Source organism: Pipra filicauda, unplaced genomic scaffold (genome assembly GCF_003945595.2).
Source record: "Pipra filicauda isolate LSUMZ 115617 unplaced genomic scaffold, ASM394559v2 scaffold28_size6257848_pilon, whole genome shotgun sequence".
Classification (NCBI taxonomy): Eukaryota; Metazoa; Chordata; class Aves; order Passeriformes; family Pipridae; genus Pipra; species Pipra filicauda.
In genome coordinates, this window is record NW_024104409.1 from 2508612 (window position 1) to 2527497 (window position 18886).

General features: G+C 43.1%; 1 protein-coding gene across 1 annotated transcript in view; it reads right to left on the minus strand.

Moving 5' to 3' along the window:
* Positions 1-7543: 7543 nt before the first annotated feature.
* Positions 7544-18886, minus strand: part of GTF2F2 (general transcription factor IIF subunit 2) — an 86526-nt gene continuing 75183 nt past the window's right edge. The window contains exons 8-9 of the mRNA XM_027720350.2: positions 13133-13276; positions 7544-8415 (exon numbers count right to left, since the gene is read on the minus strand). Of these exons, the coding sequence (XP_027576151.1) occupies positions 8296-8415; positions 13133-13276 (264 nt within the window). The 3' untranslated portion in view covers positions 7544-8295. The remainder of the gene's footprint in view (positions 8416-13132; positions 13277-18886) is intronic.

An 18886-nucleotide genomic window follows, 5' to 3' on the forward strand; every position in this document is an offset into this window, starting at 1 on the left:
GGATGTTATCTTACCTATCCTGTTGCATCCTTGTTAAAAACTGGGAGGATTAAAGGAAAGGGAGAGGAAACAGGTGCTTAGTTGAGCTTCTCAGTTGAGCTGAAGTTAGTGTGGGCAGGGTAGTGCTGGTATGGTTGTGCAGCCCCTAATAGCCCTGGCTCCCATTTCCAGTGAATCATAAGTTTAAAACTGTGAGGGGCTGATATGTGGGAGTGGAAATAGCTCCTCCCCCTTCCTGGCTCATTATACCGAGGCTGGGAGCCCTGGGCACCAGCCCGGAGCAAATTGCTATGTGGCACCTGTGTACAGCTGAGGTGCTGCTTGGAAAAGCAGGTGCTTCAAACCGTGATGAGCACGGTTGAATGGCAAATTGTGTGTCATCCTATCTGTCCTCCAGGCTAATTGGGGTATTTAATTGGTATGGGCAAACATACCTAACTAGAGGGTTCTGTGCTCCAAGCAGTCTTGTCTGCTTTTCTGCACAGCAGAGCCTCTGATGGAAAGTCTCCTCCCAGCCTGCTGTATGGAAGTGTCAGTTCAAAGGCTGTGGAGATGAAGGACTTGGTTATGTTTGTTTTCTTCAGTGAGCTGCAAGAGGAGTGGTTTTGCTGCTTGTTGCACTTGCTGCACTTCTCAAAAATGTATTGCTGCCTTCAGTTTCTCAGGGAAAAGGGCAAGTCCTGCTGTTCTGCGGTGTCAAGTCTGTCAGTCATCCGGGAGAAGAGGTTAAACTACAATCAGTGGCAGGGAAGGATCATGGCCATGACAAGTAGCTGTGGCAGTAACAAGCAGCTGTCACAGCCATAGTGCTGTGGTAGCTGCCTGCTGTGGAGCCTGGGTGAGGGAGGGTTGGGAGTCACTACATCCTGGTAAGTGGGAGGTCCATGGCCAGTAAATGCACTTGTCAACAGTCTGTGACGCAACTCTGAGTTGGAAAGGAAATCAGTGTATTTCCTCATAACCCAGTTCCTCTTCTGACCCATCTTCATTTCAAGCAGCTGTTTCCTGGGGCTGAAAAGCTGAGGTGATTTGGGAAGACAAAGCTTCATACTTCACACAACAGCTTTGGAGTTTTTTAATTGCTAAAAATTCCCAATGGTTACAAATTACCCTGGTGCTGCTTAAACGCAAGCCTGAACTGAAGGACAGCTTTAAAACCTATGCCTGTCTTGTTTTAAAATGTGCTTATCAGGGTTGTATCTTTCATTCCTGGAAAGATTTTCAGTGGCTGGAAGGGCTGTGGAACTGGGAAGGATCCAAATAGCTTTTTCCCTGTGCCTCATGAAGCAGGTTAAGCAGCTAGGTAGAAACCTTTCCCCTGCTGGCTCAGGTCTCCTGCACCCACTATGAGCTGGATGCTGACAGGGGAACAAAGGTTGACTGCTTATGAAGAGGGGAAAAAAACTTGTGTTTTTACTTTCATGCTTTTGTGGTGCTTGGTTAAGGGAGTGATGTCTTGGGGCTGGAGGAAGCAGCTGCTGTGCTTGGCGTGTGTCCCACCTTTTGCTCTCCCACCCCACTGTTCCCCCTCAGTGCCTGCTTTTGTCTCACAGTTGTTCTGTCCCATCTGGGTCTTGCCCCATCTACAAATCCACTCTCTTTGCCCTCTGAAAGCAAAGAAAAACTCCCATTTCCCATGAGGCAGTAACAATGATGTTAATATCTGAATGCTGCTACAGCAGCTTGTTTCTCCTTGGCTGCCTGCTTTGAGGAGAAAAGTGTGCAGCAGACCTGGGGATGTTCATGCAGTGGAGGGAATATATGGGTGTGTGTAAGAGGCACTGGTGGCCCCATTGCCCCCTCTTGGGTACCCAGCTGAGCCAGCCCCACTCCATCCCTTGGCTTTGCCCACTCAGCATGGGCTGGGGGTGGATGCTAAAGCCTAAGTGGGTGATGGTCCTGGAGCCTTGTGCAGCCCTCAGTTTAGAACAAGGATGGAGAACCTGCAAAAGGGAAATTTTAACTGAAAGTAAGTAGGAAACATGGGTTTCTTTGGTTTGGGGGGCTTTTTTTTGTGGAATTTTTTTAAACTGGTTTAGCTCATGGCCAGGAGGGAATTAACAAAAGCTTAGAACATGGTTGTTGTCAGAGAAATAAAATTGGACTAATTTTTTTAAAAATGGGTAAGAAAAAAATTAAAAAGCTGTAATTTGCTTTTTTTCCCTTAGTAAGTTTCTGGCTGTTGCCAGCCTGCTGCAGTCCTGGCAGTGTTTTCAGTGACAGCCCTTTAGGGAGGATGCTTTTATTTAAGAGCAATAGTATCTGTGTCAAGATAGTTCTGCTTTCTCACACGCTGCTGCTGGCTTGGACCAGGTAAGATCCCTCCCTCTGCTCCTGTGAATCTCCATCTATGCTTCAGCTCTGTAACCACTTCCCTGTCTTGTGGCCAGGGAATTAAAAGCTGGGATGTTTAGCCCTGGCTCAGCCAGCCAGGAAATCTCTGTTGCTGCTAGCCCACGGTGGGAGAGCAGCAGTTAAACACTGTATTCATTTAGCTCAGAGAAAAATGTCTTGGTGGGAGGGGAAAAAAGCCCCTAACCAAGCCTGAAAGTTTTTTGCCATGAACAGTACAAAATCCACTGCCAAGAGCATGCCAATAGCTGTGCTGGTTTGCAGTCCCTGTGTGTTGGCCGCCTTTTGGTTGAAGCTGCAGCTGGAAGCTGTTGTGCAAAGATCGCAGCCAAGTGGCTGTGGCCAGGGCTGGTGGCCTGAGGGAGCTTTTTTTTGGGTGCCAGCAAATGCTGGCAGCCCTGCAAGTGTGTTCTGCAGGAATGCACAGGATGCTGTTGAGGATGGGTATAGCTGTTTTGATCCATTAGAGCTGCATTCATCGCCTTCCACTTCAGCAGAAAGGAGCCAAACACCCTTGGAGGCCTTTTTAAGACTATTTTGGTTGTGTGATGCCAACCTTGCCATAGGCAGCAGCTGGATGGTGATAAAACTGCTGAGCAATTGTTCCTCTGCAGGCCTCCCTTTATCTTGGGAGCTAACAGCGGGGATTCACCTCCCCATTTCTGTGGCCAGCAGCATCAGGAAGAAGCACTACTGGCACTTTGGAGAGCAGCCCACTTTCTTCCTATCTTCAGCTAGGTGCTGGCATGCTGGCAGCCCTGCCAAAGCGTGCAGCCGTTTATTTTTATTTTTTTTTTATATGGAATGTCCATAAAAGTAGATGCCCAGAAAGGTTTTAAAGATTAGCTTCTCAAAATCTTTGTTACAGACTAGTTGAGAAACAGCCCTGTAAAGCTGGATGTTCCCTCCCTGCTCACCATGGATGCTTAGCCAGCAAAACCCCACTTGCTATTGGAATAGTCTGGTTCAAGAGCTGAGATCTATCTCCTCTAACTACACATGAGCCAGGCCCCTCCAGTCAAGGCAGGGAGGGATGATTCGCTGCCCCTGCAGCTGAGTGGTTGCTGTAGGCTGCAGTCATAGAACTGCCTGCAGCTGCTGGTGCTTCCTCACACTGCCCACAGAAAGGGTTTTCATGGAGTCAGGGCAGCCCTTCTCACATCGGCTTCAGATGCCCTAGCCCGGCAGCCACTTCCTTGGCAGCATGTGACACACCTGTTGTGGTTGGCCTAAGAGTGCTTTAACTCCCATAAACCACTTGATTTTTAAGCCAAACGAGCAATATAGCAGCTGCCCACAAGTAGAAAGGTTTCATGTTCACGGCCACCTCACTGCAGGAAAGACATGCAAAGGGAAAATCTTGTGGCTGGGGGGTTCTTGGGCTGGTGGACCCTGTGTGGTTACAGCCCTTGCTGCTGGCAGCTTCTCTCATTGCTGGAGTATAAATAGCTTCTTCCCAAGGCTGGGCTTGGCCAGGTGGCAGAGGGAGGCTTTTTGGGAATCCATGCTGTGGTTTATGTGAGTCTCCCATAGACTGCTCGAAACAGCTGGGCAGGGGCATGCATAGGCCCAGGAGGCTTAGGAAGGACTCTCCATGATTTTGTTCATTGCTTTTAATCATTTTAATTTGCTCTTACCTGTTCCTCTGGTGCTCAGTACTTGGTCATCTGTCCCACAGCTGCTGAAAACCTTCCCTGCTTCCTGGAGGCATGTAGGTCCCATCTCAAGAACGAGCTCCAGAGGTAAAACCAGTTAATGGAGTAGAGAGGAAAAGAAACTATCATTCTCTTCCTTTCAAGATTGACAACAAACTACTGCAGCTTCTCCTCTTTATTTGCCTGTAGTTGCAAACATACTGCCTGCAAAAGCCTAAACACCATCAGGGGGGTGCATTCCTTCTCCAAGGAATACGTTTTGGCTGCGGTACTCATAAGACTAGCCCCAAGCAGTTCCTTGTGCTGAGGTTTGCTGAGCTGGACAGGAAAATGGGGTCTCCATTGTAAAGTCCTTGACTGTCACTTATAACACAAGCCCTAGGTATAGTTACCCGAAGGGAGGCTCAGTGGCGTTCATTGACCCTTCTGGCTTAAAGGTACCTTTTTTATCTTTTGTGTTGGAATTTGTCATCTTTGTGTGAATAATTAAATACTCCCTGAGAAAGGCTGACCCTGCAGCCTGGTAGCCACACATAGCCTTGATTAGGAGAGCCAAGAAAGAGTCTTCTAGTCCTGCCATTGGTATGAGAAAAGGGGTAGGTTGTACCCAGCCAGAGCTCTTTAAAAAGCTCAAGATGCAGAGCTGTCTTTCAGATGAGCCTGGAGTCATGGCTCAGCTCTTATATTGCATTAGTGAGAAAAACAATTTGTTAGGAGTCCAGAAAAACAGTGACTAATGAAAATGCCATCTTGGCGACAGGGACATGTGAATGTGGGTGGGCATAGCTGACATGCAAGAGGTATGTTCAGCTGGAGCCAACTCTAAGCAGCTGGTGAAAGCAATATGTAGGTGACTCAAAGCATGGGCAACTTTTAGTGAGCATCCACTGGGATCACAGCAGCTAGTGAGCTCTGATCCCACTCCAAGCCCTGTGTCAAAGATGTGGCGTCAGCACCAGGTCTTGTAGCCATATAACTTTCTGCCGGCTCAAAACTAATGTGTTTTTCCACTCCAATTCCTCATGCAACCCTGCTGCCCACCGGGCTGTCCCACCAACAGCTTCCTGACTGGCTACAGGCAGGGCAGCAGAGGATGAGGCAGGCAGAGCTGTGGGCAGGCAGGGAATGGAACACAAGAGCACTGGGACCAGCCCGTCCCATTCTGGGTTTGAATCCATGCCTTTCCCAGTTTACAGTGGCAGCCTCCAGTCATGCATCTTCTTGCCCACTCCCAGCCCCCTGGCATGGGGGTATCTCTAATGGAGTAGCTGCATTACCATCACCTCCTGTCTGCTCACGTCCATGCTAGTAACTGGCTGGGTTTACTGAGTATGAAATGTCCAGTGACTCAAACTAGTCATTTGGGAGAAGTAATGCTTGAGAGTGGACATGTTTTTAATCTCATTTAATGGTATTTAGCACATCAATACTTCTCCTTGTGCTTATGGGACCCACTTGTCAACCAGTGTTTCAACCACTAATATTCAAGAACATCTGCATGAGCAGAGTTCAGCAGTGAGCAGAGACAGCAGCACATGGGAAGACCAGCAGGGAATCAGTGTTTATCACTGCTGTGAGTTCGGAGTTTAAATTAATCCAAATGTGGGGGGCAGGGAATCAGACCTGAACACCTACAAGCCTCCTCCTCTCTTCTGGCAGATGGCAATCCTGGTAACAGCACTTGCATAAGGTCCTCTTGCAGAACTAATGCACTCCTACCAGGCAGGAGCCAGCAGAGTCCTTGAATGCATGGCACATTCTTCATGCTCTACATCAGCATATCTGTGGGCTCATTGATCCCTTCTCTCATGCCACTTGGATTTTGTGGCAGCTTTTGGGGCTAAAATTCCAATTGCACCCTAGCAAGCCAGAAAGCCTTCAAAATCATGTAGGAAGGAGGTAAAAAAGTGCTTCACAAGCTGCTTGGCTTCTGGACTGTCCATTGGTTATCTTTTCTTAGTTTACCCTGGCATAGCATTTCCTAGTTCCATTTTTTAAATGGTGTTTCCTCGCTGTCCTGTTCCTCATTTTTTATAACTAGTGCTATTACACAGAAGGCTGCAAGCAAACCAGTGCACCTTGGCATTCCTCAACCTTTCTGTTGCTCATCAGTTGACAACTCCACTGCTTGTTTACTTCTAGCACTCTGCACGTTTTTAATGATACTCATAAAAAACCCCCAGTCTTTTGTAAAAACCATAAATCCCCTAAAAAGCTCTGTACGCTTCCCATTACACCTGAATAGAGCTTATCTACCCTGTCCAAGGCATTCTACAGATCAATAAAATACCTCCTTTACTTAAATCATCTGGCATTTTACACTGACTGATTATGTCCTTCTCAATTTAACTGTGAAACAGCTCATAATACCAAAAATAAAGCAGATCCAAAACACTCTCCTGCTAAGCTAATCCTGCCATGGATCCCACTAAAGGTAACCATTGCCCTCTGAAACAGCATGGTCATTTTTACCTGTGACAATGAATTACAGTACTCCTAAATCAGGACCGCATGGCATTCCCCTGCATGGTTTTAAAGGACCATGTGAGGAGCAACACAAAGGAAAAGCTGATCTAGACTTGCTAGGTACTTCAGCTGCTAAAACAGGACACAAATTGAACAGAGGAGCCCAGCTCATGAAAAACAAGAGCTCTCATCCTACATGTCAGTGAACACAAGCCCATGGAGGACTCAAACAGCCCAATGAGGACAGCAATGTGTGCAGGCTCTGGCTATTGCTGGAGAGCACATCATGTACCACAGCAAGACGCAAAGGCTGACTTCCTGAGTTCCTCAGCATCCTCAGATGTCTCCTGCAACTGTTAGCAAGCTGGGTCCTGCTTGTAGAGCCCAAGGAGACACAAGTCGATGGCAGTATTTATGAAAGCACACACATATCTCTGGAATGTGATCTGGTCTTCAAAACTCTCAGCAGACTACCTCCTAGGAACTGAACACTTCACACCAAGGAAGCTGAGAACCAGCAGGAAGTGTATCCGTACAGAGATAACTACACAAACAACTCTAGAAAAAATAAATTAGTAAAATTGGGGTCAGAGTTTTACAAGCCTCCAAAGGCATTTGACACCCCTGCAAGCCTTTCATTGCTTCTAAGTGGACCAATAGTGGGATGTTTGCTTTTCACACAGACCTCGTTTCATTAGAGTGGGCAGAAATGATGCACAGTCTGAAGGACCTGAGGGAGTGTGAAAGTTGTGCTATCAAACCTCACCTGCTTCACTTACAGGTATACTAATAAGGTTTTTTCCAGCGTGTTCTTTGCTCTTTCTTTAACATAAAAGCTTTGAGAATATAATTAAATAATTCCCTCCCAAAAGAATGCTGAACAGACAACCCTTGCAATATGCATTTCAAAAATGGGGGAACAGAGACGCAGATAAATTCAGCAATCTTTCCCAAAGCACAGAGGAATCCAATGGCAAAGCCTGCAATAAAAACCCCTTGGTTTGAAAACACCCTTCAGACCTATGCCACCTAAATCACATGTTCAGTCAATAATGTAGAACATTGCGTGGTACAAATTAAAATAATATTTTATTGATATGCTTGAACAGAACATAGGTATCAGCATAAAAAGAAAACAAAAATAAAACTACTCCTTGCTGTACCTAACAGGCATTTCAATTTTTTCTCAGTAATCACCTGGAAGGGACTGTCCTTGTCCCACTGACCTGTGTGTCAAACAGCCTTTGCTTTACAGGTTTTTAACTATTGATTTGTTCCCACGGAGTCTGAGGACTGTGATGAGCACCATGGTTGTGGCTGTTTTTCCTAAAGCCTGATCCTAATAGGAGCATCCTGTCCATTCCACCCAAACACTGCACAAAGGGTGGTGTACCCTTGCAGCCTTCCAGATGAAGCCCTAGCAGATCCCAGCAGAACTGAGGGTATTAACCTGGTTATACTGGAATGCAAAACCACAAAGTCCTGAGTTCCTCTAGGACATGTTTTCCTTCAAAGTCATTGAGGCTTGGAAAAGCCACAAAGCTACAAAAAAAGTAAGTTCAGAGCTCAAAAGATTTCTAGTAAAGATAAATCTAATAGAAGTTTATTCTATAAACATTTTTTTCCTGTCAAAAGACAACCCACTTATATAAACATACAAGAAATATTCCTTGGGAAAAGAGCTACAGAAAATTACAAAGTATCAGCTGCTTTAATTTATCTTTATCCTTGTGTAATTGCACTGTGCTCAGTCCTGCCTGTAAATCCACCACAGTTCCCTCAGTGCAATAACTGTAATTCTCTCTTGGTTTGAATTTTTTTGTTAATCACTCTTTTCTTCTCCTTGGTAGTGTCTGTATTCTGGCTTCAGCTCCCATGTGTTTTTGTGGGTCCCCTTCACATTGTAGATGCCTATTTCTCTCAAAATTTCTTTCAAGTATATCTGAAAGAAAACAAAAATTCATATTATACAGGCAGGCAATTGCCAGGGTTCCTACATATCTGCTCAACTGCATTCACCCAGTTCACAAGGTGTGGACAGCAAGGCTGGTTGATTGGCGCTGGCAATAACGGCTCTGCCATGGACTTCAACCCTCAGGCTCCAACAGGGATTAGAGCAGCCCGGGTGTAACACCTGGTGCAAGGCCCCAGGGATGCAGCAGGGAGCACCCGAGCCCTACGGATGATGGCTCCCACGCAGTCCCCTGTGAGAGGCAAGTACTAGCAAGATGGATGCTCCATGGGCTGCCAAAATGAAGCTCCCAGAACCTCCTGGGAAGCTGATGCTGAGGTTATCTCACGCATCCTCCTGCTGGAATTCTTCCACTTGAGCTAAAAGCTCTTGATCTTTCTTCTTGCTTGGGTTGGGATTATCTTGAAACTCCTTGCTTTATTCAGACTATCAAAGCCCCAAGCTGTTGGCTTAAAGGCTTTAAGCATTTTATTATGGCCTCATTTTTAGAGAACTGAGTAGATGTCAGAAGATTTTCTAATACATTAAATTATTTAGACTTGGAAGAGAAAGGAAAAAACCCAAAACAAGTACAGCTATGATACCAGCAGTATAACCTTTGAGAAAACACAGCTCACTAATATTGCCCTGCTTTACTCTTTATAATAAATACCAGTAATTTTCTTAAGAGCCATTTTCTTGCTTGTTTGTTTAAATATTAATTGGGACTGATGTGAATGGATTGCCATGGCAACCACAGACCACAGTTTAAGAATCCTCACATTAAATTCATAATTGCTTTAGTTTGAGCAATTTAATCTTCTTGGAGTGCATATATTGTACTGGAGTTATTGGAACCCATGTATTTTCTGCATCTACAGTTCCACTAAGCGCAAATATCAATATACTCTAACTCATTAAAACCAGCAAATATTTGTTGAGGACATAGAAAAAAGAAATGCTGATGGCCCAGTCTGTTCCTTACACTCTTCTCCCTTTTGCTAAATGGAAAAGGTGGGAAATACACAAAAACTGTTCTCAGTCAGAAAAAAAAATGTCTCTTTTAGAGAAACCAATCATTACTTTCTAGGTACACATCAAAAATATACAAAGTAAAATAAAAATCCAGATCCCACACTAATGATGACACTTCATGTGGACTCATCTAGCAAAATTATTCTTAAAAACCTATCTCAAAGCAACGAGAGGTGTTGGTCCCACAAGTAAGAAAGGTGATCGTAGCAGATTGCATATAAGAACTAGTTTCTTAGGGTCTTCTCCTGGAGCGGAGTGGCTGGGAACAGGAGCTGTGAGCAGAGAGTTTATTTTGCACTGCCAGGATGGTTCCTTGGCCTTCGAGGGTGCAGGATGCCAACCCCAGCAGGTGGCAGCAGCAGATCGCTGTACATCCCTTCGCACATCTTTCCGCATCTTGCCTATTGCAGAGATGCCGTCATTATTCCAGAGTCAGGTACGCAGGACAAACGCGCTCACTACAACAGCAATCAGTGCACAAACGTTTTTGTAGGACGACACTCTCTTTGCGCCACGCACTTTTCTGAAGGTGCTGAAAGCAGGTGAGAAAGAGATTTCTACACGGGTTGTGGGTAGATGTGTAAAGCTGCATATCCACTGCCTTGACTGCAATCCCTGTGCAGGCACACAAGGTAGCTTTCAGTAGTACAACTGACAGAGACTTCAAAACATGGCAGAGAGGGTGGAAGGAACTCTTGCACACAAGGTTAAATTCTGCTCTAGACCACATGAACAGAGAATTGGGGAAAAAATCCTATAATTGCATTTAGTCTCATGAAGTACATCCATATGCATTTCCTGGGCTGACAGGTCTGTATCTGGGAAGCCAGGTCACAAGGCGTGACGGTGCTGCTGGGCTCAGGCAGTGCAAAACCACTGCGGCTGCACGTTCCAAAGCTCCTGGCGCTCACTCACTCAAAACTGCCCACCCAGCTATATGAGGGTTACTTTTAATTTCAGCTAGTTTTCAGACCTAACTCCCCAGGCAGTTCTGCTTCTCTCAGGGCAAAACTTCCAAGAGTTTTGATTCAACAGCATAACAAAATGGAACAAAACCAACCCAAACTGAATAGCAAGTGCCACAAGTAAAGGAACTTCAAGCTGGAAACCAATGAAACCGCAGCAACTGATGATTTGCCATCTCTGGTGCAGGGGAGAACCAGGCAGCAGCAGCGGCTTTAGAGAGGGCAGCTAAGAACATTAGCCCCCCAAAAAATCACTGTACGTGCACAGATAACAGTGAACTGCTGGAGCTTTTAGACAATTACAAATCAGGGGTAATCCTGTTGTGCTGTACCTTACTTGAAAGCAAGTGTCTTGATGAGGGGAGTTCAAGGGACGTTAGGATTTTTCCCGCAGGATCAGTTCTCCTAGAAACCAGGACTATCCATCTGGGTCTTCACTGCACCAGGCTGGCCTATACATCATGAAACATACTACTCTGACACCATACCATCAAGAGAAACTCCACACTTCCCCCACTAATGCCAAATACTGGGGACCCACAATTTTTTTCTCAGAAAGGGATTCAGTATGCTTATATACATAGAATTCTAACACAGCAGCTCATTTGTACGTGATCTGTTTGTACATTCAAGGCATCCCCTGCTCTGTTCCACCTTCCCTCTTGATTTTTTTTCATAAAAAGTGAAATGTTATTAAAGAATCATGGGATGAAAATTACTGAGGAGTGAAATTTCAAGCTCTGAAAATCCTTCTGAAACCTCAAGGGGAAAACAAACCCCACTGTGTTTAGGACAACCATTACTTCAAGCTAAAATGTAATTTTTTAAAAAGACAGTTCATCTTAGACCACTGGTTCCATACTGGTTCCATTCTTCACAAACATTTGATTGCTCACGGAAAATTGTATTATGTTCTCAACCATGTAGCCCAAATCTAGAACTACTGTAGTATTTCCAGGGAGCACTCAGTACTTACATCTGGGTAGGTGGCAATAGATTTGCCTACTAGTGCAAATTGTTATTTTCCATTAAAATGGAAAACAAATAAACCCAGGTTACCATAATATTTGTATTCAGAACAGACTTGCTTTGTGATTTTATGATCACAAATAAAATTGGCAGCAATTTCTTGTGTAACATGCAACATATTCTGTAGCAAGGGTTTAATTTACTATTTACATTTACCATTATGTAAGAAAAATACCCTTACTTATTTGTAACTTCAAGTTCTCTAGTGGTTTAAGTGGGAATTGTGGATGACTATTGCCAGCTGATGTCATGCTAGATGGGATAAATCTGCACCTACGTACATTCAAAGTGATCAAGACAGTGATTGTTATACCTCTCTAACAAAGAAAAAAAACAACCAAAACCAGAAAACCACAAAACAAACAAACAAAAACACTTAAAATTTTCTTGCCACTTCCTCCATATCTTCCTCCTATTCCTTCCTCCTTCTCATTTCCCATGATCCACACACCTTCTCTGCCACACAGATAAAGAATTGACTCGTGAGATACATGAATGGAATGGAAGACACAAATATGTTACTCAACTAGTTTCTTTCAAGGTACTAGAATACAGTGAACCTACATGGGTTTGAGTTGGGCAACATCTTTGTGCAGCTTCTAACTATACTGTGCACCTTATGCCAATGCTCTGACACAGGTATACTTAATTCTAAATGTGAAGTGAGCAAAACTAGTAAGCATCTTTATTTTTCCCCCTTTTTTTTACGCAGGAGTATTTTTTCCGTAATCCAGATGTTGCTGTTCTTTCTTCTGCTTTAGCTCTTGTGACATTGTTGCTTCATTTAGACTCAAAATTAAGTCCCTTTAAGTTTTTTGAAATCTGCAGCTGGGTTGAGGATAAGTTGGTTAAGTTGGTTGTGAAACTGGTTAAGTTGGCAGTGAAAAACATCAAAAACACCAAAGATACTTCACGTGTCATCATCTCCCTCTGCATCCCAACTGGTCTGCTCAAGGAAAGCTTGAACAGGGGAAGAAGGGAAAGAACTGGAAAGTTAGGATAAACAGATGAAGAGGCTGGCAGACACTGCAAGACAACAAAACCACCACATAAGCAGATGCCTTTGTGCTTTTCCTTTTTGTGTATCAAAACAGTGTTTAACCCAAAATAAATCCTAAATATCAACCACCTAAACTCTTATCCTAAAACTTATTCTATTTGTAAAGGAAATCCAGTGCTTTTGGGAACATTGACATGATGCCTGAGCTGGATAATGCCTGCATTTAATACTAATTCCATGAAACACAGTTTTCTAGACCCACAGAAAAAGAGTAACCCCTGTTGCTCTGCTAAGATAAAGTTCAGAAGCTGAAGGAAGGACTGACCACACACTTATACAAGCCAAAAGAACTAGGCTTCACCGAGGAGAGTAGCAGGGGAGACATGAGAGCATTATAGAATTTAGTTCCCAGTATTAAAGCAAACCTAAATAAGAAAGTGATCATTTAGGTTATTTAAACCATCTCTGTCGAGAAAAAGCATACTCACTGCAATGACTGGTATCCTACACTGTCCTACAATAACAAACTTAAAAGTGATGAATTCAGTCCATCGTGAAACATATTTAGAGAGCTGTTTCAAAGGCATATAATATATACTAAACTATTTTCTGGATAAGTAAAATATACACAATAGTAACTACTGAAAATGGTTGTATTTACAAGACCCCTAGTACATACCACGGGCTGTTTGGTTATGTCCACCAGGTCTTTAATGTTGTAATACTGATGTTTCTCAAAGGCTGAAAAAAGCATGTCCAACACTTGTTGTTTATCAGCTCGAGCTCGTTTTCCATCTTCTTTCTTCTTCTTCTCATATTCAATCTGTTACAAAACACATTTTGAAGACATTCATATGTAATGCTCTGTAATTCTCAGTGGTGAACATCAAGATATAAAAAACCTCTTCTATTTAATAAAACACTGTTTAATGACTCAGTGGTTTTCATCTGGAAAATTTTCTTTTGAAGATTCAAATGTTCTTTTACGAACACAAACTAAGCATTTTGTCCTCAGTACAGTAAGCTTTTCAGATATGTATTTCTGCTTTAACCAGAAAAAAAACGCAGAAACAGAGCCTGCATGGTGTTCCCAAACCTAGAGGAAAAATTAATAATAGGACAGGAATCCAAACTGAGATGGGATTCTCCATCCACCTCTGTTGATATCAGCTTCTGAAGTATAACAACAAATGTCAAACAACTTACAAATTGCCATACTTGGGAAAATTCGCAGACCAACATGGTCTGCATCTGCAATCATAACAACCCAAAGGATGCTCAGACAGGCCTTGGACACTGCCTTATCTGCTCCAGAAACAGCACTCAAGGCATCCACCTTGTTAATATACAGTCTTCAGTAATGGAAGACATGCTTTGAGGATGCAGATGGTTTCTCTTCAGGACAAATCCCAGTAGTATACCCAAAGTTACAACAGTTACACCCAAAAACATAAACCTTCTAAGCAGGGAGAGGCCCCTTGTTGCCACACATCATACTACTTCAAATTGCATATTAAAAATTACTTAACCATTATAATCTGCACAAGATGACCATGTATTTTTGCAGAAACTTTTATCACTTCCAAAAATACTTCCTCTGATTCATCATTAAAAGCATGATTTGCACAGACCAGCACACCCCAAACAAACCCCAATTACCACAGAGCACCAACCACAACACCTGCCAGCATATCACCCCATCCACCCCCAATACCACCCTCGATAACAGAAAACCATCAAGCTCCTCAGAACCAACAAAAGTGATGCAGAAGGTAATGTAACTCATGTAATCATCAAGTGCTTTCAGGCAAACTGCGTGGGTGAATCCATAGAGGCACAATGTACAGCAGAAAAGATTCATGTGATCCATGAGGGACACATGCCTGGCTGTAAGCTAGGATAATTTTGTATGCGAGTCATTCCACTTCTGATGTCTCAAACCTGATCCTCAAAAGGAAGGCCTTTGGATAAAAAGCCTAGACATGAAAATTCACAGTTCTACTGGATACTAAAAATCTTATTTTTAAGAAGAGAGATTGGTTTTATGGCACAATTTTTTTTTTCCTATGTTTCCTTGCCAGTTAACTCCCTCCTAGTCTCAGAGTGAAAATAGCCTGTCTCTTGGTAGATGTCCCAAAGCAGGTTAAGACTATTACCACCTTTGCCATAGCTCACAGATCTCCAGCCAGCCTAATATCTTTCAAATCCTGAAACAGATGTAACTGAATGCAGAGCAATTGTTCCCAACCTATAGCTTGAAGTCTGTTTCTTCTGCTTTAAACCTAAAAGGGGCTTGCACAACCAAATACTTGTCTGCTTTTCTAACTGCATATTAGTGTTATAAAAGCTACAATCTAATCACACAAACCCACCACACAATTGATTTTTATCCACTAATGCAGGTTTGTGTAATTATTTAACTCTTTAGCCTCTGCATTTAAAGAAGAACAAATCTTTAAAACAGTAATAGCTTTGCAACAATAGCAAACTGTAACATCAAGTAAACCAACTTCACAGTACATCATCTTGCTTGTCATGATCTACAGCAGAACTGCTACACCACAGACACTAGAGTAGGAACGTAAACCTAGCACACTGGCCTTCCTATAAACCATAGTACGTCAAAACATTCGCTTCTGAACTCCAAGAGAAAATTATTAGGAGCTTCTGTTGACCTTGAAAAGGTCTAAATTGCAAGCTTTGGAGGTCCTGTTGTAGATTGCATTTGTTTCTCTACTGGTACAATCTCACCATGCAGGACAATGCACGTAGACTGCACCCAGTCACAAACACAGGAAGTAGAACTGCAATGGTAGTGAAATATATATATGAACAAGTCTACTCAGCTGACATACTTTAAAACTAAAAACCCCGAATACTGTCAGGATCCATTAATACAATAGAAAATTATGACACCCTAACACGACATGAGTTGAATTCTTTACCAAACAGTATGGCCAGGGTCACTAGGGGTTACCTGCCTCTCTTGGTTGCAGCTCCACCAACAAAGCAGTTGCCCAGTTATTTGGGTATGTTCACATCATCATGCAGTTATTGAAGAAGCTGGATAAATCTCATTCATCTGAAAGTTACTATAACTACAGCATTATCCATGTCCTGGTATGTGAACAAGGGTTTCTGTATGAAGCACCTAAAGAAATGACACAAAGAGTGGGGAGTAGGAGGAGACTGGCTCCTTGTTGTGCAAAATGCAGGACGAAGTATGAGATGCGTGAGCGTTCAAGTGTCAAAAAGGCATTAATATGCACATTGATGAGGTTCCCTCTCAGTTGTCTCTTCTAGAGGCTGAACAGGCCCAACTCTCTCAGCCTTTCCTCGTAAGAGAGATGCTCCAGTCCCCTCAACATCTCTGCAGCCCTCCACTGGATCCGGTCCAGGAGCTCCCTGTCTCTCCAGTACTGAAGAGCCCAGAACTGGATGCAGCACTCCAGATGCAGCCTCACTAGGGCTGAGTAGAGGAGTAGGATTACCTCCTTTGACCTACTGGCAATGCTTTTCCTAATGTACCCCAGGATACCACTGGCCTTCCTGGTCACAAGGACACATTGCTGGCTCATGGACAGTTTGTAGTCTATCGGGACCCCCAGGTCTTTCTCCACAGAGCTGCTCCCCAGCAGGTGAGCCTCCATCCTTTAGTGGTACCTGGGGTTATTCGTCCCCAGGTGCAGGACCCTGCATTTGCCTTTGTTGAACTTCAGATGGTTCTTCTCTGCCCATCTCTCCAACCTGTTGAGGTCTTTTTAAAAATCATCTAACCTAATCTAACCTAATCTTGTTGGATAGAACAAACATTTTTGGTCCTCTTAGAAAACTGCTCCAGATGCTTTCCCTTGGTAGTTCATTGGAATTACTGCCCTGTAGGATATGTTGTATGACACGAGAAGGAAAGCACACCTACAACTTCATGGAATCAAGACACTGACACTGTATTCTCCTGGAAGCAGTTTCCTAACTAGTCACTGCAATCAGCTGCAGCTGGCTTTCTTGAGCCTGAGTTTTCAGCCTTTTCTGACTTAGGGATGCAGAGAATTTTCCAGTTTCTCTGTGCAGTTGCTGATCAGGTCACAAATGATATCAGTAAAAAACACTCTACTGGATTTTCATTGGAGCCCTATTACATTTGATACACTGGTTTATGGGAAATTAGGACTAAGTACATTAAAATTTTTTTGAATACATGCAGATGTTAACATTTTACAAGAAGAGATGGATTATCCAGCCTTAATTTGTTGCCAGAAAAGCATCCAACACTTCAGAGCTGAAGTTCAGAAGATGGTAGGAGAGAAGGTGGCATCTCTATTTGCAATGCTTGACTGAGTTCTGGGTTCCTGCATACACCTAAGGTCACTTTTCAGTGCAATGACTTATGCATTTGTTTCTGAGGGTAGCAACTTTTCTCTGACTCAAAAATGCACCAGTTGAAAGATGAGGCATAAAAGACAAAGACACAGGCTGCATCCCTGTGCCACATCAGCAGCTATTATACTAACCCTTCTGAAGTCTTCTACCTCCCCAACTGACAAAATCAAAACAAACAAGAAGAAAACCAGAAACAAACTGGAACCTCCTTAGGTGGAAGGTTAAGCTGAAGTGATGGAAGAAACGGATTTACTCCTGTTCTGGTTTTTGTTTTGTTTTTAAGGAGCAAGAACAAGAGCAAAGCACTGAGGTTATTCCTTCTGTATGAGGCAGAGCTATGGAAATAATGGGTAAGCAACATGATTGTAACGGGAAAAACTGCTGGGACTCTCAAGGCAATCTCTAAGATCAACATCAAAAAATCCACGGTACTGTTTGTACTCTTCAAATGACATATAGTGAAAATGTGCTTAGCAAGCAAGCAACTAGCTATCAACTATAACTCTTTCCATGTGCAGAAAAAAACATATTTGCTTAAAAATTGATGCTTCCTACACAAAACCCCAAAGTAACAAGAAGGAAATTCTTCACTGATATTAGGTCTCTGAGACAACTATTTCATGGCTGGGTATAAAATCCCAAGGACGCAATTAACAGTCTCCTGGAAAATAACACGAAATAGTCTTTTTAACCAATGCACAGTCTTTTTTTTGGTAGTAAACTGTACTGCCCAGCATTCTTTCTCTATTATTTTAGTGCCTCAGTACACTCTCTGCAGTAGAAGCTTCTATTTTACATTCTCTGGATGAGCTAAGGTAAATCAGATAAGAGTATTTGTATTCCTTAGGCAAATGCAATGTGAATATTCTAATATTCTTAATTCATTAATGTATAAAATCAACTCACATAGAAAACTGAATATCCCTTTACTGAAAAGTTATTTGCAGCTGGTGTCCCAGTTGTCCACATTCTAATTAGCAACACTCTAGCATTTCCCTCCAACTTTAGCGACAGCTCCCATAGTTGTCTAAAAACACAGAGCACATTGTGAAGTGCTACTGAAAAAAAAAAGAATGCTATCTCTGTTGCTGTTTTATTCTTTGTTTTGTGAATACACTGCTCATAGCAAGTTACAATGCAGCCTTTCATTTTTTTCCTTCCTGTTTTCTTTGCAAATGGAATCTTTTATGCAGTAGGCTTAACACACTTTTTAATAGTCATATTACAGAATGTGCCAACACTGTAAACTAATTAGATTTGTTTTAAAGTTGTGTGGTTTTTTAATTTAAAAAGCATTCAAATACGATTTTACTTCAAGGAAAGACCATCTTAGAAGAAACTGTTTAGCATAGAAGTTGTGAGTTTATTCCTGCAAGACTTCATACTGAAACCAATTTCTCTTTGTTTACCTTCCCACGATGTTGCTAAGCTTGCTGAAAAGCTGTCAAAATTGCCTTCCTGAAGTACCATTAACACTGAAGCTGATGTAGCTGCTTCAGTAGACAGATAATACAAAGGTGATAGAGAAGCAATCTAAATCTAAAGTTTCATCTGAAGATGCTTGAAAGAAGTCTCAAAGGTTTTCCCATCTCCTGGAGCATGGGTACCAACCTCTACAGTACAGGACAGTGGGAAGAGGGGATCACAAAGAAGTCTTTGAAGGGGTAATGTCCTAGTTAGAAGAGCTGGGACCAGTTCATCACTGTATGGGTGTAACCCAAAACTGTGTATTCTATAGCCTTCCATGCCATTTCCCAGAAACTGTTATCAATAGACCATTTACACCCTCTGCCCACAGCATGCCTGACTCCTCAGGCTATAAACTGGGCGTTAAGAGGCCTGAGAGATAGGAGGGTGCCCCCTGTCCTCATACCCATTGTGGAACTCCCTGCCCTGAGGGAGGTACTGAGCATTCCTGCCTGAACTGGAGGATATATAAGCTTGGAGTCTTGGGACTTTTTTAACCACTCGTGAGATCCAAAGGAAGACTGCAGACCACCGCTCTCAACCAGACTGCAACCACCGCTCTTGACCAGACTGCAACAGCACTCTC